At 39.0% G+C, this 27047-nt stretch overlaps 1 protein-coding gene across 2 annotated transcripts in view; it reads left to right on the forward strand.

Annotated features, from left to right (window-relative positions):
- Nucleotides 1-27047, forward strand: part of atp1b4 (ATPase Na+/K+ transporting subunit beta 4) — a 58653-nt gene that overhangs the window by 24890 nt on the left and 6716 nt on the right. The window contains exons 1-6 of one of the 2 annotated variants that reach the window (XM_048605243.1): nucleotides 9850-9886; nucleotides 10552-10720; nucleotides 17276-17404; nucleotides 18554-18658; nucleotides 21177-21373; nucleotides 26110-26166. In XM_048605243.1, the coding sequence (XP_048461200.1) occupies nucleotides 10612-10720; nucleotides 17276-17404; nucleotides 18554-18658; nucleotides 21177-21373; nucleotides 26110-26166 (597 nt within the window). In that variant the 5' untranslated portion in view covers nucleotides 9850-9886; nucleotides 10552-10611. Of the gene's footprint in view, nucleotides 1-9849; nucleotides 9887-10551; nucleotides 10721-17275; nucleotides 17405-18553; nucleotides 18659-21176; nucleotides 21374-26109; nucleotides 26167-27047 lie in introns of those variants that run through there. The other variant, XM_048605242.1, reaches the window with a different exon arrangement.

Genomic DNA, 27047 nt, shown 5'->3' on the forward strand with positions numbered 1-27047 from the left:
ACACACACACACACACACACACACACACACACACACACACACACACAACAAAGAAAGAAAAAAGATAAGAAAGGGGAAAAGTTACAAATTATTTAAAAGCCAAAGGTATTGGAATTAGTTTTCACAACATTTACAGAGTTCAGTAATGCAGTGTCCAGTACAAGTTCTTCAAAGCTGATTCTGTACAGAATCCTTTTCCTAGGAGCTCCAATGCAGTGGAATTATATTTGAAGGTGCTTTTTTTCCTTTATTCATTCACAGGCATCATTGGCTAGGCAGCATTTATTCTCCATCCCTAATTGCCCAGAGGGCAGTTAAGATTCAACCATATTGCTGTGGGTCTGGAGTCACATGTAGGCCAGACCAGGTAAGGATGGCAGTTTCCTTCCCTAAAGGACATTAGTGAACCAGATGGGTTTTTCCAACAATTGACAATGGATTCACAGTCACCATTAGACTGTTAATTCCAGATATTTATTGAATTCAAATTCCACCATCTGCCCTGGTGGGATTCGAACCTGGGTCCCCAGAACATTATCTGGGTCTCTGGATTAACAGTCCAGTGATAATACCACTAAGCCATTGCCTCCCCTATAGTTGTAAACTGGGTATTAGTTCACTTTACAGCTGAAATACATGATTATTTTCAGAAATCAAACTTTTGAGAGGTGTTGAGATCAGAAGCTAAGGCTGGAGCTGCTTACTTTCCGGTGTTATAGGCAGACTGAAGAAAGACATCAAAAACATCACTTAAAGTGATTCAAACAAACCTGCCGTTTTGATCATGTGATTGGGGCTTCCAGATTGGTTATTCAGCTAACAAGATCTACTGTGTTCTGATGAAGGGTGATGAAGACTCTCTTGCTCCTCTGATGCTGCCTGACCTGCTGTGTTCTTCCAGCTCCATACTGTATTCACGAGATCTGTTGTGTTTTGTGGCTGGTAGCTGTGGAGTCGTTAACACTAAATTAAGCACTAAGAGGTTTTGATGGTCTCCTTTGTTTAGGAGTGAATGAGATAGATGTCTCATCATCTCTTCTTATGTATGGGTTTAGTGGAATGTCTATACACCATAAGGAGTGTGACATTCCAGGAAGAGGATGTAAGTTATTGTTCCCTGTTTATTACTGATGAGAGCTTTCTGGAAATTGTGGTCCATAAAACAATAGAGCAGAATTAGGACATTCAGTTAATCTGCTCTGCCATTTAATCATGGCTAATATGTTCTCAATCCCATTCTCTTGTCTTCTCCCCTTAATTCTTGATCCCCTTACTAACCAAGTAGCTATCTATCTCTGTCTTAAATGCACTCAATGACTTGGCCTCCACAGCCTTCTGTGGCAACGAGTTCCACAGATTCACCACCCTTTGCCTGAGGAAGTTCCTCCTCATCTCAGTTTGAAAGGGTTGTCCTCTCATGCTGATGCTGTGCCGTTGGGTCCTAGTCTTTTCTATTAGTTGAAACATCTTCACCACATCCACTCTATCCAGGCTTCTCAGTATTCTGTAAGTTTCAATCAGATCCCGCCCCTATCCTTCTAAACTCCATCAAGTACAGACCAAGAGTCCTCAACCCGCTCCTCATATGATAAGCCCTTCATACCCTGGGATCATTCTTGTCAACCTCCTCTGGACTTCCTCTAGGCCAGCATATCCTTCCTTAGTCAGGGGGCTCAAAACTGTTCACATATTCAAAATGCAGTCTGACCAGAGCCTTATACAGCCTCAGCTGTATATCCATGCACTTGTATTCTAGTCCTCTTGAAATGAATGCAAACATTACATTTGCATTCCGAACTGGCAACTGAACCTGCATGTTAACCTCAAGAGAATCTTGAACTAGGATTCCTAAATCCCTTTGTGCTTCAGATTTCCGAAACCTTTTCACATTTAGAAAATAGCAAATGCCTCTATTCTTCCTGCCATCAGGTGATCCATAATAGCCCATGTTGCCTGTTAACAAAGTATCCTTTGGACATCTCAGTGGTGAGAGGGTGCACTGGTTAACCAGCCTGTATGGTTCTTGAAGCTTGAGTATCGACAGGAGCAATGTTCCCTCTGAGCTGCACAGACTGAATCTCTGATATCTTCTATCAACGTTACTGAATTATATCTGCTTGATGGTATTTAGGATATGTTTTCATCTTGTCAAATAACTTGAAGATTATGTGAAAACTGAGTGCAATACTTAACATTATTACCAATAAATGATTGCGCTATATTCTCAGATGATTCTCCCTTCCTCAAATGCAAAGCAGTATTAAGTAATCATAAATCTATTTTCATCTGCCCTACATTAAAACATCTCCATTTCTGGATCGACGAAGCAAAGAAGATTATGTATTCACATGTTCATCCTGAAATCTAAAGTTATGTCACTCACACATACTCTTAAAAAGTACAGATAAGAGGATAGTACACTTTTACAAAGGAATAGTTCTAAGTCATGTGATTTGTGTTATTGTTAGGGACAGCATATTGTTACAACTGGAGAAGTCAGATTTCAGAATGAAGTCTAGCTTGATAGATTTTAAAATTATTTAATATGGTGGTCATTCACTGAAACATAAGCACAGGAGGCTGCAGATTTTCTTTAACAATGAAGCAAAAGTTTACAACATAAAATAAAAAAGTAAAATGAAACAAACCAAGCTAATTAAATGTAGAACACAGTTGGAAAGATCTTAACACACACGATAAAACAACTCATTCATTCTTATACATTCCCCAACACCATCACTTTACAACAATCCAAATCCAGAGAAATTACCCTTCAATATGAAATCTTCAGGTTTGATTTAATTGCTTCTACCCAGATCTGTACTGTGAACTGTGAAGTCTTCCTGCATGAATACTCACGAAATTAAAAGCTCTTTAATTTTCTCAATCTTTAATAATCTGCTGATTTCTCTTGGTTTGAAAGTTTTGCACAAAGACAACCAAGCTTTCCCTAAACTATTCTACAGTGCTTTCTAGGAGAGAAACTATATTTGATTCTGACTCTAGTAAAGTCTCCTCTAAAACTGACCTAAAGGTTTCCAATAAAATAAGACAAAGAACTATGGATGCTGAAGATCTGAAACTAAAACAGAAATTGTTGGGCAGAACCAGCAGGTCTGGCAGCCTCTGTGGTGAAAAAGCACATAATGTTTTGAGTCCAGTGATCCAGTAAAGCTTTGTCTCCACCGATGTCACCGGACCTGCTGAGTTTCTGTAGCAATTTCTGCAAAAGTTTTCAAGTTGTGTTCTTCTAAGCTAATATTAATTCTTAATTATTCTAAAGAGAAGTTTTTTTGCTATTCATTTGTGGGATGTGGGTGTCGCTGGATGGCCAGCATTTCTTGCCCATCCCTAAGTAAACTAATGTCTTTCAATGTTTGATTGTAAACCTCACAGTATAAACAAACCATCTTCCATTAACACTCCAGATGGTTTACAGTTACCTACTCTCTGACATATACTGGATTAGGTCACAATTATGGAAGGTCTCCCAGACATTTTTTTTTTAAACCCTTCACAAAAGTAACCAAAACCCAAACATCACGCGTTTGAAATCCAAACTCAAAACATGATATAGAGTCATTGAATCATACAGCATTGAAACAGACCCTTCGGTCCAATCAGTCCATGCTGAACATAATTCCATACTAAACCAGTCTCACCCACCTGCTCCTGGCCCATATCCCTCCAAACCTTTCCTATTAATGTACTTATCCAAATGTCTTTTAAATGTTGTAATTGTACACACATCCACCACTTCCTCAGGAAGTTCATTCCACACATAAACCACCCTATGTGTAAAAAAAATTGCCCCTCATGTCTTTTCTAAATCTCTATCCTCTCACCTTAAAAATGTGCTCTCTAGTCTTGAAATCCCCCATCCTAGGGAAAAGACGACTACCCTTAACCCTATATTACCCCTCATGATTTTATAAACTTTGGTGGATAGCCTCGGTAGATTCAATTGCCTGAGTCTTTTATGAGGATCATTGCTAGATTCCTTCAAAGATCTGGATTTTCAGTACATCGTCAAGTTATTTGCATGTATTCTTCATTGCAGAAAGTCTCTTTTCTGTACTGATGTACTTGAAAATGAAAAAGCTCAAGACTTAAAAGATGTTGTAATCTCCAGTTTTAAGCAAGGGTCAATGTTGCATTAGCTGCTGCTCCTGTCCCTGCAGTTGCTGTTCTGAAACTCACTAGTTTGCCCTTGATATATCAAGACTTGTTATCTGTAGTTGAGCTCAGTCATGTGACCATGTTAGTCACGTGACCATGCAGTCTTTCTTTTTGTTGTACACATGTGAGATGTGGAGATGGAAGCCATTTCTACACAATGGAAATACAAGAATGTTGTTCATGCTTACTTATGATTAACAGACTTCTCTACAGCCATTCTTGTTAGCTAATAAACTCAGAGACAGTGAATTTGGGGGGCTGGGCGATCCATGGAATTTGGCTTTTGGGTAAGTCCACAGACATAGGAGATATAAATCCTACAAATGGTTTCAGCTCAGCCAATCTTTCAGTGGAGACAATCCATTCATCGTCATTTAATTAGGAATTTCTGAAGGCTTAAGACAAGTTTGAGTTTATGCAAAACAAAACAGTAGATTCCTGATGGTCTGCAATTATTTTAGCAGCCTTTTAATCTTCATTTTTTAAAATGAAATACTGCTTCAGAAAATTCTGTACTAAATACAGTATAATGGTTCACATTGTGAATATGACATGCCTTTACTAGGCAACACAACATTTAAAGAAAAAAATGTTATACATGTATGTGACAGACGTAATTTGACGAAATGGCAGATAATAAGGAAGAAAGAAATGCTTGCATTTATTTCACATCTTTCAGTATCTTCAAATGTCACAAAGTACTTTACAGTCAATTAAGTACTTTTTTTAACTATAGTCACTGTTGCAATGCATTTAATGGGAATACAACTACAGAACACCTACTCATCTAATGGCTAACGTTCCTCCTAAACTGTGTGGCCACATTGAGTTTTGGTTTTGGAGTTGCTGCTGCACACAGACCTCAGAAGTCCTGAACTGAAAAAGGAAATCAAAGGGATTATTGCTTATGACTCCCCAGAGCTTACCCAATGTGTACAAGACATGTATCAGTAATGGAATACTCTCCACTTGCCTGGATGGGTGCAGCTCTAACAACACTCAAGAAGTTTGTCAGCATCCTGTACAAAGCAGCAGTCTAACTACTCCATTCAACACTCATTCCTCCACCACTGGCACACTTTGGCAGCAATCAGTATCATCCATGCAGTGTAGCCACTTGCTGAAGATCCTTCAGAAGCACCTTTCAAGCGTCAACTACTTATAATAACAAGGCCAGAGGAGACCCGGCGACACCATCTGACTTGGAACTATGTTAGAGTTCCTTCACTGAGACTGGGACAAAACTCTGGAACTCCCTCCATATCACCCTAGTGGGTGTACTTACCATCAACTTCTCAAGGGCAGAGGAGAATAGATAACAACTTCTGATAGAAAACAGAACATTCCAGCATAACAGCATGTTAAGTACATGTCATTGACAAGTGCATTCATTGCTGCTGAAGATAAAAGTGCAGACTAGACTGGGATGAAGAATCCATCCACTTAACAGCTCCTAACAAGTAGAGGAAACCTGTTAAAAAGAACTTCTTCACTGTTTAAATATTCTTCAGAATTCTGAAGCTATTTTCCCCACCTACAGGAGAGTTTTGTGAGTGCAGCTGAGAGTTAAAGCAGGAAAATATCTGAAAGTGCTTAACAGCACCGCCATTGTAGGAAAGTGACCTGTGAGCAGTTAAAGCATTGATTCATGTAGTGATTGGAACCGGGAATCCAAGATAGAGGATGGGAAAAATTTGTGGCTGTATGAGCTGCTCCTTTTCTGAGGAATTTTCAGTGTTGGAACAGATTTCCTCAAATTCTAGGAGCAGTAATTACTGTTTTATAAGCTGTTGCATTGTTTCGGATCTTTGGGGAGAAAAGATCAAAACAATGGCACTTTAAAAAGGAGGAAGACAGACAAAGGCAGTGACCACATGGGAAGTGAATCAAACAGAGAAATAAACCTGCACTGCTGTCTGACTCAGCAGTGAATCTGCACAACTCACTGGTCTGCTGCTTGATTTCAAGTGTCTCTGGACATTGGAGTTCATCCAAGAAAAATTAACAAACAGCGAAATTCACAGCTGACCTTGGAGAAACCTGTGTGGGAGAGCTCACAGCAGGGGGGTGGCAGCTAAGCGGCTTTTTAAAGTGTAACCTTACTTTTTTTTGTAAATCTACAATAGCATGTAGAATGGGTTCTTTTTTGAAAATATGTTTTATTGAAACAATTACAACATTTAAAAGGCATCTGAATGGATATATGAATAGCAAGGGTTTAGATGGATGTGGGCCAAATGCTGGCAAACGTGACTAGATTTATTTGGGAGATCTGGTTGGCATGGACAAGTTGGACCGAAGGGTCTGTTTCCATGCTGTACATCTCTATGACTTTTTAACACTATGACTCTAACTGTGGCCAGGTAGATGTCATTCACTATGATATCCTTGATTGGGCCAATCAGGGAGTCCTGGCTGACAGATAGAAACAGGAGATTCAGAGGGTCTCGTCATTATAGGGGCTGGCTCTGAGCTGGCTGGTCAGAGCCCATGAACTGTGCACATGTAAATAAAGGGTGACTTGGTGACAGGATACTGGCCTCTGTGCATTATTTCAATTCAGGAACACAGAGCTCATTTGACCCTAGAAAAGCTGGAATAACCTTGCATCACAGTGAAAAGTCTAGAAAGCATTAAAAATCTGATTAAAAATTGAAAGATGACCACAAAATGGATTTACGAACTTAATTTACCTTTATCTGGCAAATCTTTGAGCTGTATTTTCTGCACTTCAACTTTTCTGAAGCAGATAAACCTGCCATTAAAAATTATTCTAGGGAAGGCCTCCACTAATTGGACATTGCAGGTAGTCCAACGACTATCTTAAGAATTCAGATGAAATATGGCCAGCATTTAAAGATCAATTACATGTGGAGATCAACTTCTGAGCACACCATTTGCAATTTATATCCATTTGACAACATTTTTTTTAGAGACCTGAGATCAATTCATAACTAGATGCACAAACAAAGGGTGTTATTGCAACCTCACAGCAGCAGAGTTAGCTGATGGGATAATTGAGCTCACTATCCATTCATCTACCTGATGGCAGAGTTCTATAAAGGACATTGTGGACCTTGGTTCGGAGGAGGTTTACTGCAATGCTACCTGGAATGAATGGATTTGTTTCCTGTGGAGTTTCCTAGGACTTAATTGAAATGTATGAGATTCTGAAACATCTTGACCAAGTGATTGGGAAAAGGATGTTTCCTCTTTTGGGTCAGTCCAGAACTAGGAGGCGCTGTTTTAAAATTAGATGGTTCCTCTTTTCGGACAGAGGTGAGGGGAATGATTTATTTTTCTGCTCAGAGGGTTGTGCGACTTTGGAACTATCCACCTCAGAAGGTGGTGAGGCAGGGTAATTAAATGTTTTTAAGATTAAATCTTGTTGCTAAGGGCATCAAAGGTTTTTGGGATTCACCAAAACATTGTTAGACTCAGCTGCAGAGGTTCATTAACAACAGGGCAGAAATGTGGAATTCACAACACAAACATATCAGCCATGATTGTTTTGAATGGTAGAGCAGGTTAGAGGGGCTGAATGACCCACTTCTGCTCCTAAGCCACAAAATTTTTAACCCAAATGTTACACATCAGAAGCACTACTACAAAGTGGGTGCAAGCGTAAATGATTTGGCACAGTCTACAGGGCATGTGCAATTCAACCACCATTAGCACAATAGCCAATGTATCCAAGCCTAGTAAGTAACGTGGGTTATGCAGCCACAAAAAAATTCACAGAATTTAACAAGGCATATGGTACCAGAACACATTGGAAGCACTAACACAAGGCACAAAGACCAAACCAAGCAGCTCAACATCAAAGGAAGTTACAACCAAAGACCAAGCTTGTTAATAGCCTAACCAACCAGGAAGTCTTACCGAACAAAGACAAGATCCACAAAATGTCTAGCCGGGTTGTATGATCAGATGGTGAGGATGACCAGACCATGAACACACGACATGAGATACCCTTTAGCACAGAGACCATCAAAGAATGTTGTACAATATGAGGCCATCTATTAATTCTACTGGATAAGCTAAACTGCAGAAAGAAATCTGGCTTGATCAATTTTTTTTTTAGTTAATGTGGTAATGATTCACCAAAACATTTTTGCACAAGGCTGCAGAGTTTCTTTAACAACAGGACAGAAGTTTATTACGCAAAAGAGAAAAAGAACTAAAAATCAAGCTATTTAAATATGGAACACTTAGGAAAAAGCTTAAAAGACACAGCAAAAAACAAAGTTTCAAACTGGCTTCTGATTCTAGTTGTTACAGAGACTCAAATCCAAAGAAATAATTCCCCATATCAAATCTTTACTTTCTCCTCAACTGATTCTCCCCTATTTCTGGCTTGTGAATTGTAGAGTCTTCTTACTCACAAATCAGAGACCATAAACCTTCTCATCTTTTAATATCTGCAGATTTCTAATCAAACACTCCTTGTTTTGAAGCTTCTCAAATTAAACTTTTCTACTTTTTGGGCCACCTCTGAACTTTCCTGGAAACTTTTAATCTCTGTCTTTTCTAAACTCAAATGAATCCTTTATTGTTCTGAACTGAAAACCAGCTGATGGTCTTCAATGTTTACTCCACCTATCTTAAAACACCATAGTAAAAACAATTTTCCAAGAAAACTCCAGGGGCTCGCAATTATCTGCTCTATGACACATATTGGATTAGGTCACTATTTTGGAAGGACTGTCTGACCTAGATCTTATATTTTTAAGAAATATCTTCATAAAAGTAACCAACAGTCATACGAAATCACTTTTAGAAAGTGGATTTTCAAAAATATTTTGAAAATCCACTCTCTAAAAGTGATTTCGTATCCCTTTCATCACAGTACCAATGGAAGCATAACCTGTTACCATCTAGATTATTTTCACACATATGGACCCCAAAAATAGGTGTTAAGTTGTTCCTGATTAATATTGCAATTTGGATATTGGTGAATCAGGAGCCCAACTTACAGCCACAAAGATTTTTAAAATTAATTTAAATAATGGAAGAAAAATTTGCCTTCATAAATTCTGTTTCATAACCTTAGGTTGCACCAAAGTGCTTTACAATCAATAAAGTTTGAAGTACAGTCACTGTTGTAGTGTAGGTAATATGGAAACCAATTCAAATGCTCCCACAAACAGTAATGTAATAATGACCAGATAAACTGTTTCAGTGGTGTAAGTTAAAAGATTAGTATCATTTAGGATACCAACTCACAACTTCCTTGAAATAGTGCTGTAAGGCCATTTATATCCATCTGAGATAGCAGATGGGGTCTTGGTTTAATGTCTCATCCAAAAGGCAGCACCTCCAACGGTGAAGCACCTTGTTTCTACTGTGGTGGAATGACAGACTGGATTTTGTGCTTAAATCTCTGGAATGGGGTTTCAACTCTTCACTCTGAGACAGATATGCTTCAAACAAAGACATGACTGTCAATGGAAAATTATGCCTGGTCAGAAAGAGCTAAAAATTTGCTTTTGTCCAATTTTTTGAAAGACTAGCCAGGACCAATTCACCCACAGTGTGTCGGAATGCTCGTCATTCTTGTTTGCACCAGAGGGGGCAATGCAACTGCCTTCAACCTGTTACAACAGACAAACGACCTAAGGGGTGAAATTTGCATAGTGGCAATACTAGACTTGAAGAACTTGAGTCACATAGCAGCCTATGGTGCCACCTCCCCAAGGGGATTGAGGTAAGTCTACACTATGCAAATAAATTTCTGACCCAATGTGCCCTCTGTCTAACCATGAGCAGAGTTATGGGAGAATCCCCAATGTATAGCAACATGTTCCCCACACAGCACAACCTTTTGAGTTATTCAGTTTGTTTCTCTTTGAATGTAAACCATGCACGGTAAGATGTTTAGTGAATGATTTGCAAAGAGAACCATTTGCAGTTTAGAAACATCTTATGCTGCTACCATATGGGTATTGGGATAAAGAACTTAAAATAGGAAGCAATGTCTCATTTCTTTTGTTTTAACCAGGGTTTGTTATATGAAGACAGCACAAATATGATCAGTTGTAAACCTATGAAACAGAGCCTCCTTCTGTTTACGGAGGAATGCTTTTCAATTAAGCGAGTTATACTTTCAAGTGTACTATCTCCAAGTACTTTATTTCATTGCTTCAATGTCTTGTAGCATTTAATTAATACTGACATACTGACACAGTAATGAGGAGGCTTTCTGTACATCTGCTAAGTAACTGATCTGACAATGCCAAGGTGTTCCAACAGGAAATAACGTACTGTAAGGCATTGCTGAATATCCAGGACTTTGTGAAGACTGTGGTAATATAACAGCGCTCTGAACTCAAACTAAACTTGCCATTGGTATCCTGCCTCTCACTGATTCAGGAAAACTTGACTGGGGAGAAAGGGGAAGATAAAGATCAAGTGGTTACTGGAACCGAAGTGATGGCAACCAAAAATGGCAAATCCTGGGATGAAAAAATGAAAAACTTTAAAATTTTTCTGTGGAACCCGGAAAGGAGAGAATTCTTGGGAAGAACATCCAGGAGTTGGTGTGAGTAAAACTAACTGCACATTTGATGCTGGCTTATGGTTGCAGATGGCCACAAAGGTTGAGGCCAGTGAAAAGTTAATTTCAGAATCACATCATGCATCCATAGCGAATGGATTTTGAGCCACTTTAAAGTGTCAGTAATATGAATTTTCATTTAAAAGACTAAGGCACTGTGATTAATTAGAAAAGCTAACAGCGCTAAAGAATAAACTGACAATAGAAGAGTGCAGATTTAAAATAGTTTTCACATTAAAAATACAATGGGAATACTATGTTCAAGCAGCATTCAATTCTGATTCAATACGTAATGTAAGATTTTGTAAATAACACAGCATGTTAATTAATACAAGTTAATTAACACAGCAGACAAACTAATAGGAATAGTTAATTGTGAAGACCCTGGCAAATGTGTGTGAGTGTGCAGAAGCATTCAAGAATTAGGAGCATGAGTAAACCACTTCATCTTGCTCCACAATTCAATAAGATCATTACTGTGGCCTCAAAGGACTTAGGAACATAAGAATAGGAGTAGGTTATTCAGTCGTTTGAGACTACTTAGCCATCCAATATCATGACTGATTATCTCAGTGCCACTTTACTGCCCTATCCACATATTCTTTGGTTACATTTGCTACTTCCCAGTCCACAGGAACCTTTCCAGATGCTACAGAAGTTTGGAAGATAACCACCAATGCACCCACTCTCTTATAGCCATCTCCTACAACACTCTGGCATGAAACTCATCTGGTCCGAGGATTTACCAAACTTCTATCCGGTTAACTTTTCAATTATTATCTCTTTACTAATACTAATTTCTCACAGCTTCTCATTTTCACAAGGCCATTGGTTGCTTAGTATTTCTGAGAGATTTTCGGTATTTTCTTCTGTGAAGACAAAATGCAGAGTAATGCTTTAGTTTCTCTGTTATAAATTGTCCCATCTCCGTCTATAATAGGCCCACATTTGTCCAAGCTATTCTTTTCCTTTCTCATAACTGAAGAAGCTTTTAGAGTCTACCGTGATGTTTCTCACCAGCTCACATTCGTATTCTTGGTACCTATAATACTCACATTAAAAACATCTCTAATTTCCTCATTCATACCATGCCCAACATTAGCATTACTGTTTAGTGGCATATACACATCTCCCACGTATGTTAGCTGCTCTGGCTGTATCTTAGCTCCATTCAACAGATGCTATGTCATGACTACTTGATCTAAGATCCACTCTTACTAACATTCTAATCACTTCCCTTATTAAGAGTGCTATATCACCTTCCTTTCCCCTCTGCCTATTCTTCTAAATGATGAACATCCTTGGATATTCAGGTTCCAATCTTGGTCATCCTGTAGCCATGTCTCGTTAATGGCAATTACATTAGATCCATTTACTTCAATCTGTTCCTTCTGTGAATTGTAAATGGCTTCAGATAGAGTGTCTTTAACTCTGCCGTTTAAATATTATTCTTATTCTGATCCAATTTGATGCCTTCTCTTTCTTCGAATTTTGCTGTCTACTTTTCTACTTCCCATTAGCAGTTTTGCTTCACTCCATTCTGAATTTCCTCTAAGGTTCTCATCCCCTGTCAATTTAGTTCAAATCCTCAAATAAAGCAAAGAACTTTGGATGCTGGAAATCTGAAAGAAAAACAGAAATTGCTGGAGAAACTGAAATCTGTGGTGAATATTTTATGGTGGAATAAGATGAATAAGATCACCTCTTGTTCTTCTAAACTCCAAACTTCCTAATATAACCCTTTAATTCCTGGAATCACTCGAGTGAACTGCTTCTGTAATTGTATCCTTTTGTTGAGGAAGAAGACCAGAACTGTGTACAGTGCTCCAGATGTGATGTCAGTAATGCTTTACACAACTTCCCTACTATCAAGTCTGATGAAGAGTCACCGGGTTCAAAACGTTAAATCTACTTTCTCCCCACAGATTCTGGTAGATCTGCTGAGTTTTGCCAGCACTTTCTGTTTTTGTTTCATATCTCCAGTGTCTGCTGTTCTTTGTTTTATTCCCCTATATACTGGATGGAATATAAAAGATGGAGTAACACATGAAATTTTGTATAAGTATTCCAAAAGGAATAGAGATGAATTCATAATCCTGTTACACCTCACTGGAGTGGCGCACTGGAAGTCAAGCCCTGCTACTCCTGGGGTCCCCACAATTTCATCAAACATTTTCATCAAAGTATGCAAAGTCCCAAATTTACCTGTCTGCTTCTTTACTTAACAAGACTAGCTATTCATTACAAACAAATAGATTCTAACCACAGGTAAACAACTATGAACTGTCAACAAATAGCTTTACTAGTTAAAACTGTAACCCCTTTTTAACCTTCCCTCCCCCACAACGCACACTTACAGAGACAGACAGGCAAAACAGAAAATATTGTTAGAGATGGGGGGAAATGGCCTAAGTGTGTAGGGAAGGCAAATTGCAAAATATTCATTTAACACCCCAGCCACGCTTTTTGTCTTTAAGTGTAAATCCCCTTTTTGATTGCTAAAAAACTGGGTCAATTTCTCCTTTTACTATCCTTTTACTATTAATGTGTTTACAGATTTCCTTTTGGGTTAGCTGCTTATCTATTCAATTAATCACTTTTTGCTTCATCTGATTGCTTTTTCACTTCAATTCTGAATATTCTGAATGCATCTTGTAGCATTTGGTCATGGAACAACATTTGAAAATTCGTATGTTGTTGATTTATAAATCCCTTTGAAAACAAGGGATGTGTTTACTCCTCAGCTGTACATTTATGAACTTGCCAGACTCTGCTAATAAATGTAGTGCACGGCCCCTCCTGAAGAGCTGAAACAATTTAACTAAGTTCTTTTAAGACACTGAGCGAGTGCCAGTAATTGGATTTTTTTCCGAATTATGGTCATGAACTGAAATGCTAACTCGGTTTCTCTTTCCACAGATGCCTCCAGATCTGCTGGGTAATCCCAGCATTTCTGTTTTTATTTCAGATCATCAGCATCTACAGTATCTTGCTTTTTGGTTATATTTTCTCAATTATTTAAGTCACAATGGCCTCCTGTAAATTGACTAAAATATAAATTTGCAGTAACCGGTGCACAGAAAGGACTGGAAATGATCAAATCAGGAAATTGAAGGCTCCACACTATTCCCTATGTCACCAGAAAGTCTCATTGAGTACAATAAACCCATTAATAGGAAAATCTGTACAACTTTGAAATGTCTAAAAAAAGCTTCAGTAACGTTCTTGTCTGTCAATGGAACAAGCTGTAACTGTAGTTGAGAAATTAGCCAACAACTACTTTTTTAATCAAAAACTAGGCAACTGCAATGAGCAAGTACTTGCTGCCTTCCATTGAAAGAATTACAAGAGTGAACTGCATAATGATTTGCTATATTTATTTCCCTGACTTAGGGTGTAGATACAGTCACCTTACGACAAATATCAATAGTTTATCCAAACGTGTTGGTCCCAAATAAATACTTGGCTCTGAATTGCAATTTTATTAGCAGGTAGCTAATTAAATGTGATTTGGACTTTTTTTGCTGACGTGGAAGGTAAATGTCAGCTGTAACTTCAATACATTTTGAAAGCAAGCGTTCCATTGTCTTACACTAAAAGGAATTACCTCAGTATGAAATTTCACCTTTTATGATCTTTTGTGGAGGTTTGCACAATATTTTCGTCACCTAATTAATTATGGCCAGGAAATTCAATGGAGCTGTTCCCACTCCACTAGCTGCAATTTGGGAGAAGTTTGGCAGAAATTCTTTTAATGCACAAGATACAGGGCTTCCACTATACTTCTGGTGAAATAATGCCAGTGAAGTGAGAGTAACTTAACTTCCTTTAAAGACAAACCTCTATGAATTAAAATTAAATCAAAGAGATTGAAATTCCATTTGTGGCACTGTTTTGTTTTATCAGTTATTGCACTTTCCCATAATTCATTAGTGCCCTATTTTAATCATGCTATTTAAAGTAGATTATGTAAGAATTTTGTATGACTGTGTTTAGTGACATGCTAAAAGTGGTGTTGAACATAATTTGAACCTCTGAATCTGCACTGCCCCGATGTTGTGATTTTTATATTTACATTCTTATTTTCCCATGTTATTCAGTACCATGACTATGAGGCAATACGTTGCTTAATATGATCAATAATTTACCATGTCAACGAAATATCTCAGGGCTTAACATTATTTTGTATGTATGATTGATGATAACAGCTTAGTCTTACAGAACTTAAACATAACTGAAAAGAGGCACAAAGTCTAAGCTTTTCATCTCATAAGGACTGGGGTGCAAGAAACCAAACTTTGCAAGAAAACACAAATTTAGAAGGGGTGGTGATTGTTTGGACCATGGTTGCATGGAAATGCAGCAGAGTCTGGTATCTGCCTATTTCAGTTAGCAGATTAACTTCAGACCAAGCAAGTGGACTCTAACTGGTCAGGGTGTTACCATAGGGAATGAAGCAGGATTTGGCAGTCTCCATAACCATTTCTCAATGAAAAAGACCTTTAATGTACTGTTCTGTGTGTCCATTGCCGTAACATCAATTGCAGGATGACATGGTGGCTCAGTGGTTAGCGCTGCTGCTTCATGGTGCCAGGGACCTGGGTTTGATTCCACTCTCGGTGACTGTCCGAATGGAGTTTACATATTCTCCCCGCGTCTGTGTGGGTTTCCTCCAGGTGCTCCAGTTTCCTACCACAGTCCAAAGATGTGCAGATTTAGTGGATTGGCCATGCTAAATTGCCCATAGTGCCCAGGGATGTGCAGGGTGGGTGGATTAGCCATGGGAAATGCAGGGTTAAAGGAATAGGGTAGGCGTTAGGGTCTGGGTGGGATGTGCTTTGGATGGTTGATGTGGACTCAATGGGCTGAATGGCCTTCTTCCTCACAGTAGGAATTTTATGACTGTAATTTACAGAAATGGGTTCCAACATTCTTTCAATCTTTGTGTGATAAAGTTTCTTAAATACATCCTGTAAAGTCTGGCTCTAATTCCTAAGTTGTGCTCCCAAGTTCTACCCTCTCCAACTACAGTAAAAAGTTCCTCATTATGTAACCTCACAAGAATGAAGATGTTGCAATAGCCATAAGCTATTTACTGTCCATCATATTTTAACATTACTCATAAATATCCCATGATATTGCCTTTGGTAAGTCAAATTACAGGTTGTGTAAGGTACCATTCAATGCAGAAGACTACTTTGTTGCTGATGTGAAATTATTCCTTAAGGCCCACAGTCTATGAATGTGAAGTAAAAGTTAGAATGCTGGTTAGAATTCTCCAGTTTTAACTGGTAGCCGGTTGGGGATGAATAGCATTTTGCCTCTTGTGCAACGTATGTTATGTTTTGCTGACTGATTTTGTTTGCTTAAATTCTTTTCAGTCTGTGACACAGAAAACATCAATGTAACAGGCAACATATGTATACTGAAACACAATTGTTTCTCCAAGGTTTCCTCAGATCCCCAGTCACATTTATGGTAGATGATCATTAGCATCCCCAATCCCAATATCTTTATGTATAAAAATGCAATTAAAGAATGAATGCCTAATCTTAATGAAACTATTCGTCATGCAATATTCATAATATTTGAAATGATAGCAGAGGCATTAGTTCAGTGAATTCCTTGTGATTTAGAGATTATTGTGATGGTTAAATAATGATAGATTGTATCAGCAAAATGAGACTCTTGCTAGACTTTGAAGGAAAATTATTTCTGACAATATAAGGATGTCAATGGGAACACCTAATTAACTACCAGGTCTCTGTAAAAGTGGCTTTGAAGCCAACTGATTCACTGCTGTCGTTTAGGGAAGGACACCTTACTGTCCTTACTCAGTAAAGCTTGTATGTGATTGCTGTTCCATAACAATATGTTTGACACTCAAATGTCTCCCTGAATTGACCAATCACCTGCGGTGATTCAAAAAGAAAGTCTACCATCACCTGATGAAGGGTCGAGGCCCGAAACGTCAGCCTCTCTGCTCCTATGATGCTGCTTGGCCTGCTGTGTTCATCCAGCCCTGCACCTTGTTGTCTCTACCATCACCTTCTTAGCGTAACCTTGCCAGGGACACCCACATCCCCAGAATGTATTTTCAAGTCATGATTTTACTTCATTGAAATGCTGCAGAAATATTGAAAATTCACAAATAAAGGAGGTGATTACAACATCTTGCATTATAAAGAGGTAGTGTGGTGTGATACAGTACATTGGAGTACCAATGCAGACTCACTCCATTCACCTATTAAACTCTGCAATGTGGCTGAAGTCATGTGGTGATTGGAGCCCACAGAGCTTTGCCATGGGAAACGCAAAGTGTTATCATTGGGCTATTTATATGTGCACTTCTCAGTGAGAAAACAGCAGACGAAGAGGTATGTGGACAGCATCGCCGCAAAAAGTGCATAATTCAAGTAGGGACTGGAAGGAGGCACTAACTGTTGGAGAAATTAGACAGTAATGTCTTACATTTTGAAAGTGATGAATTAATGTATATGTATGGTACTGACACAAATACGTCTTCTCTTTACCTTGCAGCACTTATTTTATTTTTCTACCTTTGTTTATATTCCTGTCTGGCTGGAATGTTTTCTCTGTGCCTGTATGGCATGCTTACCACAATCAGTCTGTATACGCCAAGATATCGCGACCGAGTCAACAATCCAGGTACTTAACCATTGGCTGGACCTTACATTTCTCGGTTTGTTGAGGGAAGTCCAATGAAAACTCAGGGTGTGGCTCCCTCTTGCCACCACTGCCTCTGCACATCCAATTAAGTGTCAGATTGTCAATTCATGGCCATCCAATGGGAAGGAGGCCAATCATTGGCTGGTTCCTGACCATTAACCTTTCACCTTGTCCTTTGCAGAGGTTATCAGTGCCAAGTGTCTCACAGCCGTGTTCAGATGTCACAATATAGTCAGCTCTTGAGACTTTGAGATCTTGTATTAAAAACATTGCTAGACTTTTGTTGAAGCTACACTCACAGTGCATTACTAATCATATCTTGGTATAAACATATAACATATAGGTTCTGAGAATCAGCACTGTCAGCCAGAACAGCATGTGCAGAGGGATAATGCTATGGTCACTGCTGAAATTGTAAACCCCCATGCTTTCAGCATCAGTCTTTGTTATTCGTTGAAGGCTCCAATAATCATTTGACAGCAAGTCGTTAAAAATCACACAGAGGCTGCCCACGTTCCTCACCAGAATCTGCCTGTGCATTCAACCAGGTTCCCCACAGTATGGCTTGTCTGTTGCCCTTGGGAGGTTTTAATTTTAGGTTTGGGATCATTGCTGATCACCTCCTAGATGCCCTGGGTGCAGAAATGACCAATGCTTCTGGTGACTTCCTCCTGGAATGAAAATCTCACCTCATAAGTAAAGATGCATCAGCTCAGAAAAGTTGAGGCACTGAGTGGAGAGGGGCTCACCTCTTGACTCTTATACTGGGGTACGGGGAATTCGCCCGCAGTAAAGAATCCAGCCCAAATCATAAGGTGCACTAGAGATTATGGATAATCCAGTAGAAGACTAGAAACTGTGTTTGATCATCACGAGAATGTCCAACCATTGACAGATCATCTTGAAGTCATTTGCAGATGCAATGTTCAATTATTTTCATCCATTTATTGAAATGATCTAATTGTGTACAGATTGACTCCTAAAGAAATAAAACCTTTAATTAGTTGAAGTATAAATACACTATTATATGGAACGGTCAAGATTAGTGATAGATACCTGTTAGATCTTGTCTTGATGTTAGCTGCCTGGTGAAATTCTGGACTACCAATAATCTTTCGATTTTCCCAGGGGTGATGATAAGACCATATATTGGTGGATTTATGATTGCATTCAACTCATCGGAGGAGAGGACATGGTCACTTTATGTGCAAAGCCTGCATCAGTTTCTTGAATGTAAGTTTCTGCATCACTTCCTTAGGAGCAAAAGCAATAAGCGATCATCTAAATTATTTAAAATTACCAAACAAGTGTCAGGGGCTGAATTTTCATGTTTGAGGTAGGAATCGGCAGTCAAAAATTTTCTCGACTTGGGGATTCCACTTCTGTCCTAGTAATACCCATCCCCCATATGTGCACCTTGAGGTGGTGAGGATGATATGAAGAAGGACCCATCACCTTCAGAAGCAGGTGCAAGGTGGCAATAGAGACAGTTAAGTGCTGCAAAGGGCAAGTTAGAAGGTGTGCTTGCATCCTCTGGAATATCAGTCCTGTTTTCAACATGGTTGCAAAACTTGCTTCACCCTGCCCACTGACCACCCTTGCTCATTCACATCTCCCATGCTGCCACTGTACACCATCATGCCACCCATGGCTTTTCTAAGCCTCCCATGCATCCTTGATACCCACTCTTCCTGCATATTGCAAAGCAATTTTCTCATAGGGCTCATGAGTTCTGCTGATGGTGGATGCTGAAAGAATGTTTCAAAGACTTAATAGGTCTCTGGACTTTAAGTCAATCTGAAGATAAAAGCACAGTGTCTGGATGAGGCATTAAAGTCAGTTTCTCAGTGATATTGATATTGTTAGAGCCATTTATTCATGGGCTAGAGTACTTTGATAAATGTCAACATTTGTATAATGTTGGTCAATGTAATAGTCATTTACTGTTTCAGATTAAAGCAATTTGATCAATCATGGCTATGAAACCGTATTTAACTTTCCATACAGCATTTAATTCTGAGAGCTGAAGTTGGCAGGATCTTCTAAATGTGTCTGTTTAACAGTTCCCAACTCTACAAGGTCAGTGGAGTCTTCATGACATTGCAAATGTCCAGCTCCAAGTCTCCTAATTAAACAGACCCAACTGCAGGAAAATAGTGAGAGTTAGAAAATGTCCAACCCCTCAAGGCCAAGGGTGGAATTGCTGTAGGTGGCTCCTAAACCACATCCTTATCGCCGGGCCATAAAAATCCCACATACTGGGTCGGGAGGCAGCAATCCCAGAATCAGGTCCATGTTTATGATTCTGCCTTCGATCTGACCATTTAAGAAAATGAAAGGAAAATTGCCAAATTTACTGAATTGTAAGGCTGAACGTAAGTACTCTTCATTGATGTGGTCTTCACCGTAGTCAGTTTTCTGTATACAGCATCTGAAAATGTTAACCATTGATGTAACATCTTGCTGCTTGAATCATTTCCCTGCTCCCTCTCACTTTCTCCCATTGCGTCGCTCTTCTTATGATCTGTCCTTCCTCTCTAATCCTAATAATTTCCAGACCAACCTACATCCTACGATGTTCATTTTCTTAGAAAAACTGAATAGCCATTTAATGTTCGATGGAATGTCAATGTACAGTGATGCACTACAGGAACCTGTTTGTTTTTGCTTACTGCTATTTGCAGCAACTGCTGGCATCATTTTAAATTGAATTTACTGTTTGAAGGTGCCAGCAATAACAATAATATCCCATCAGAAATTGCTCCTGTTACTGTGTTTGGTAAGGAATATTGCATCTTTTTTGCAAACTATTGCAATAGGACTTCTGCTCTTCTGTTGAAGTAGAGAACAGTTTTTGAAATTATTTTGGAATCACAGAAAGTTGCTGGGAAGAAATGGCTCCTAAAAGTAAGGGTAAGGTTGCCGTAGTCCTGCCAGACCATGGGGCTGCTCTCTCATTAGAGAGAGAGACAACTGGTGTGGTTTCACCTGAGGGTCACCATGCCTCAGATGAGGGGAGGGCATGAAAAGGAGAATTCTTCATGGTAATCTCAGCTGGTGTGGGAATTGAACCCCACACTGTTGGCATTACTCTGTATTGCAAACCAGCCATCTAAACATAGGGGAGGCGATGGCCTAGTGGAATTATCATTGGACTGTTAATCTAGAGACTCAGATAATGCTTGGGAGACCCAGGTTCATATCCTACCATGGCAAATGGTGGAATTTGAACTCAATAACCATCTGGAATTAAGAATCTAATAATGACCATGAATCCATTGTTGGGGGAAAAACTCATCTGGTTCACTAATATCCTTTAAAGAAGGAAACTGCCAAGCTTACCTGGTCTGGCCGACATGTGACTCCAGACCCTCAGCAAAATGGTTGACTCTTAACTGCCTTCTGGGCAACTAGAGATGGGTAACAATTGCTGGTCTAGCTAATGACACCCTCATCCCATGAATGAATTTAAAAACAATGTATAGCAGTGCATTTTATTCACACAGACCACTTATCTCATTCAGTTACCTACTTGTTCTGCAGTCTCTTTCTTCATTTTAGTAATGAGGTGTCTAATTCCCTTTTTAAGCGCCAGGAGGCGCCACTTCAATGAGTTGCAGGTAGATAATTCCATTTAATAGCCACCCTGCAAATAATGACACTCTCTCAGTTGCTTTTTTTCTGTTATCTGAAAAAAATCTGTTGCTAATGTCAGCTCATGTTTTTTGAAATTTTCTTTTTGTTCTTACAGCCTACAATGACAGTATTCAGGCAATTAAGAACATTCCATGTTCTCCTGGGCAATACTTCATTCAAAAGAAGAATGAAAGTGAAGAACGGTTAGCTTGTCAGTTTAATCGGACCATGCTGAAAAACTGCTCCGGAATTGAAGATCCTACTTTTGGATACTCTGCAGGAAAACCCTGCATTTTTCTGAAGATGAATAGAGTATGTTGGTTTGTTGAGAAAACAGGGATCCATCATTACTTTCCCCATCATTTGTTGTAACAGCAATGGTGTGGGGGTGAGCAGTGGATGATGGGAGTGCTCTCTGCACAACCACTATCCATTTTGCATCAGTTGTTAAAATTGGTCCAAGTTGTTACATTTGTTTCTGTAGGTTTTATCCTATGGAAGTAAGGGGTAATTACGCCAGACTATCTTCAACTTATAAAAGACATCCACAGATGAGATCCATTGGGAAAGCTAATGCTTTTGTGACACAGAATGTTCAAAAACCATCCCATATGCAGATCCTAAGCATTCTGCATGACCTTAAACTGAGCTTCTGATCCCATGTATTGTCCTCTTTCATTTTCTATAATGTCAGCTGTCTCTGGCCTTACTGCAGTCCATTGCCACTCTAACTTTCATGTGTGACTTTGTTATTTCCGGACTCCATTACTCCTGTACTGTTTTGGTGGGCCCCCCCATTCTCCTCAAATGTAACTCGTTTAAACTCTGCTGTTTATATCAAATCCTACTTACGCATCACTCTTCTCCTTTCTGAGCAACGTTGGTTCCCAGTCCCTATGATTTAAAATTCTTACAAGTTCAAATTGTGAATTTGCCCCTTTCCTTTGTTTGTTAACTTCCTATTACCTTACAGTCCCTCCTCTTGAATATTCCATTCTTGAGAACCCTGCTTTCCTTCACCAGAGTATTGTTGGCCATGCCTTCAATCACCAAGGTCTCACATTCGGTCATTCCTTCACTAAATGACTCTGTTCCTGCACTTCCATCTATCTCTTTGACTTTTTACAACACGTCCTAATGTTTCCCTCTAAGGCTTGGCACCTGCTCATCCTCATTTCTGCCTGTGTCAACATTAAAGGTGCTGTATAAATACAATAAATTGTTGTAAAAGTTAACCCATCTCCGATATACTTTGTTTGGGCCAGTTTTATGTTCACTGAAGATTTATTGATACTTGTTTCTACATGCCAATAAATCTTGGAACTTCAATCTGCTCTGGAATTAACTGGTATCAAATATATGACTATTCTCTGGCACACACACAATCTGTTGATTAAATTAAGAAAGATGAAAGAATATATGTTTTCAAATGGCCTTTCCTGTCCTGAGGACATCTCAAGGTGCCTATAATCAATGATTTACAGGAACTACACATTAGACATAACATAGGCAAGTTGTCCATGGCAAAACCCTAAAAACAGCGTATTAAATAAGTGACCAGTTAGCCTGTTTTGATCTTGCTGGTTTTTAAAAACAAAATCTTTCTCAGGATGTGGAAAATACTAATAAGTCCGATATTTATTATTGCTGTGGTCCCAGTTGATGTAACAATAGGACAAGTTAGAACCCAACTGAAATGTGGCTTGATAGATCATATTTTGTTTTCTTCTAAGTTTTAATGAGATGGTATTTCACTGAAAGACAAACACACAATGCTGTAGATTTTTTTTAACAATAAAACAGACATTCATTGCGCAAAAGAAATGAGGATAGAATAGAATAAACCAAACTACTCAAATATCATACGTTTAAAGATTTTGAAACACGTAATAAAATTACAAGCTTCAAATAACTTCTCCAGGGTTTTAACCAAACATTTCTGGTCTGGAACTTTTAAACTAAAATCCTTACACTGAGGAAATTAATTTTAACAATTGTAAACTATCTTCCTTTCTTACACATCCAGCTTCAGCTAAGAACTCAGTAGAACTGCACAAACTAAAACTAAAAACTGACAGAACTGCAGATGCTGTAAATCAAAAACAAAACAGAAATTGCTGGAAAAGTTCAAGCAAGTTTGGCAGCATCTGTGGAGAGAAATCAGAGTTAATGTTTCAGGTCAAGTGACCCTTCCACAGAACTTAGGAAGGGTCACTCAACCCGAAACATTAACTCTGATTTCTTTCCACAGATGCTGCCAGACCTGTTGAGCTTTTCCAGCAATTTCGTTTTGTTTAAAACTAAAGAGTTGTTTTCCAAGCTGTTGGTGTTTCCCCAAGCCCAAACCAAAAGCTAGAATCTTCTATTTAAAAATATAATACACCGCACTGTTTGCTTTATTTGCTCATAAATTCTTCCAATAGCCGCCAAAACTATCTCTCTGGCACTGTTTTTTTGAAAGACATCGCCTTGGCTATATACTGAAATGTTAGTCATTAAACCTGTCAGACACACAGGAAAGCCATATGCCACTAGTTCAAATAAAAATGTTGAAATAAAAAATAAATGATATTATAATATATGTAAATCACACATGTTGCATCATCTTACCAATCTCTAGTTGCCCTGGAGAAAGGAATGGTGAAACTTCCTGATTCAGTGCAGTCCAAATATAGCTAGGTAGGGAGTGCCAAGATTTTGTCTCAGGGATGATAAAGAAATAATGTCATCGTCCAAGTCAGGAGGGTGTGTGATTAGAACGGAATTTGTTGGTGGTGGGATCTCCGTGAATCTTCCAAATGGAAAACATCTTGGTGATTTGCCGATGTTGTGGTATAAGTAATAGCCAGAACACAGGGAGAAAGTCTCCACTTATCTTGGAAAGGATACATTTGATCATTTATACTTACCACTGTAGAGACTGGGTTTAATGTCTCCAAGAATGTAGTATTCCCATAATTCAATGAAGCATTTATCCAGATCATACATGTAGTTTTCTGGAGTGGGGCTTTGAACTCATTTTCTTCTGACTCAGAGTCAGTGATCAAAATGACTTTTAGAGTCATAGACATATACAGCACGGAAACAGACCCTTCGGTCCAACTTGTCCATGCCGACCAGATATCCTTCATAAATCTATCCCATTTGCCAGCATTTGGCTCATATTGCTCTAAACCCTTCCTACTCATATACGCATCCAGATGCCTTTTAGTTATCAATTCATTCTCAGAATTTATTGTTTACCCTAAATACAAATAACATTCATTTTGTATTTATCAACTATTACTTCAATTTCTCTATTATGATACCTTGACTATCAGTTACTTCTGGAACTAGATAATAAATATTGTACGCCATTACAATATGTTCTATAATACAGGTTTTATATCTTAAACAATTGCATTATTTTATTTATTAACTTAATTTTCTACTCTACTTTCAGTTCATCCACCATTATTCAGGAGGTTGAGATGACCTGTTATTGTAGAATATAGAACATAGAACAGTACAGCACAGTACAGGCCCTTCGGCCCACGATGTTGTGCCGAACTTTTACCCTAATCCTAAGGTCTATCTAAACTCTATCCCCTACCTTATACTATCATCCATATGCCTATCTAATAGCTGCTTAAATGCCCCTAATGAGGCCGACTCCAGTACCCTCTCCGGCGATGCATTCCACGCCCCGACCACTCTCTGAGTAAAGAACCTACCTCTGACATCTACCCTGTATCTACCTCCACTCACTTTAAAACTATGCCCCCTTTTAGTAGCTATCTCCACCCTAGGAAAAAGTCTCTGGCTGTCCACTCTATCTACAACTCTGATCATTTTGTACACCTCTATCAAGTCACCTCTCATCCTTCGTCGTTCTAAAGAGAAAAGCCCTAGCTCTCTCAACCTTTCCTCGTAAGACCTTCCCTCCATTCCAGGCAACATCCTGGTAAATCTCCTCTGCACCTTTTCCAACGCCTCCACATCTTTCCTGTAATGAGGAGACCAGAACTGGACACAATACTGCAGATGTGGCCGAACCAGCCTTTTGTATAGCTGGAGCATAACTTCACGGCTCTTGAACTCACTCCCTCTATTAATGAAAGCTAACACACCATACGCCTTCTTAACAACTCTATCCACCTGGGTGGCAGCTTTCAGGGAACTGTGAACATGAACCCCAAGATCCCTCTGCTCCTCCACACTGCCAAAAATCTTTCCGTTAACCCTGTATTCTGCTTTCAAGTTTGTCCTTCCAAAATGAATCACCTCACACTTTTCAGGGTTAAACTCCATCTGCCACTTCTCAGCCCAGCTCTGCACCCTATCAATGTCCCTTTGTAACCTGGAACGGCCCTCCACACTGTCCACAACACGACCCACTTTCATATCGTCCGCAAACTTGCTAATCCACCCTTCCACTCCTTCATCCAAATCATTTACAAATAATTGTAGTGGCCATTATAGATTCAGGTGATTTTTTCAAAGTCTTTAGTAAACTATTTTCTGCCTCTTTCTAAGGAGATACCTTTGCTTGGTGAAATAACTCCACAGAGGCTGGTATCCCATCACCAAGTCACCCTTTCTTACACATAAACAGTCCTTGAATTTAGTACTGCCTCATTCAGAGTCAGCTACCAGTGTATCTGTGATGCTCATCCTGTTTATATGTCAGCCAGGGCTGGCTGTTTGGAGCAGTTAATCTGGTCCAGTCAGGGAACTCATTCTATGATGTCCACCTGGCTGACCTCGTTACAATCACTATATTAGTACCTCCATTGTGACAAGATCACAATGTGATAAATCACGGGTTCAAACTTGCACATTTGTACTGTTTACGTCCAGAGATTAACTCAGGCTAAGCTATTTCTTTTAATTAATTTTACATGAATTAGCATGAAGAACTTTTTAAAATTGGAAGAACGGTTTTCATGAGACTTTGAGTTTGCAGTAAGGAAGATGTGCCCTGCAGAGGAAACTGTTATTCTTATTCACTTTAACATATGAAATTAATATTCATGAGCAATGTGGCAATATCTGCTTCTTTTTTATAGATAATTGGCTATCTGCCTGGTAAAGGAACAACGCCATATGTGACCTGTGAATTTCTGGTGAGTGACATCAATGTGTAAAGTAAATCATGTGTTGAAATAGCCTCACCTTGAGTTAAAATACAGTTGTTAGCTTCGGATTCCATAGTGACATATAGACGCTGGTTAACACATGGTTCAAAGTCAAAGAAAAGGAACGAAACTGGAAAGACCACTCGGCATTGACGTCCACATTGGAAATGACAATGATGAACCCAACTTCGTCAATATTGCTGTACCTTTACTTTTGCTGGGTCAGTGTTTTGGAACTCCTTTCTAATAGCACTGTGAGTGTAGCTTCATTTCAAAGACTGCAGCAGTTCAAGAAGGTGACTCAACACTGCCTTCTTGAATACAATAAATACTGTCTAATGCATGACAGAAACATCCCATAAATGAATAAAATTAGTTCAATGGTGCTCAAAGATATTACACATGGTGATGTCTTAATCTGGTACGCCATTCAAATAATGCTGTCAATTGATGTTGACATGTAAAATTGTTTGTCTGCAATCTCAAGCTTTATAAAAATAGTTGGAAACTGGGGAAACTCGTCCTGAATTGGACCCTTGTAGCCAGCAAAGAGATAAGGAATTTTTGGCTCAACACTTTAGATCTGATTTGAATCAAGGTCCCAAGAGACAGTGCACCAAGCCACTACTACAACCATTGCCATTCCATATCTACTCCTTTTTATAACTTAGAAAGAACTTAGGTTTATTATATTACAATGAATGTAAATACAGCACACGTGCTGTGCTTCAAGTAATAAAAGTTTGTAGAAATACAGCATGAACCTTTGAATTTGCCTCTCTATAACTGGATTAATCGTTTTAAGTACTGTGCCCATTATTGAAGACGGGCAGTGAGCCATTATGGCACAGAGCAAGGCCGTTCAGTTT

This window comes from Rhincodon typus, chromosome 14 (genome assembly GCF_021869965.1).
Source record: "Rhincodon typus isolate 14 chromosome 14, sRhiTyp1.1, whole genome shotgun sequence".
In the NCBI taxonomy this organism is placed as follows: Eukaryota; Metazoa; Chordata; class Chondrichthyes; order Orectolobiformes; family Rhincodontidae; genus Rhincodon; species Rhincodon typus.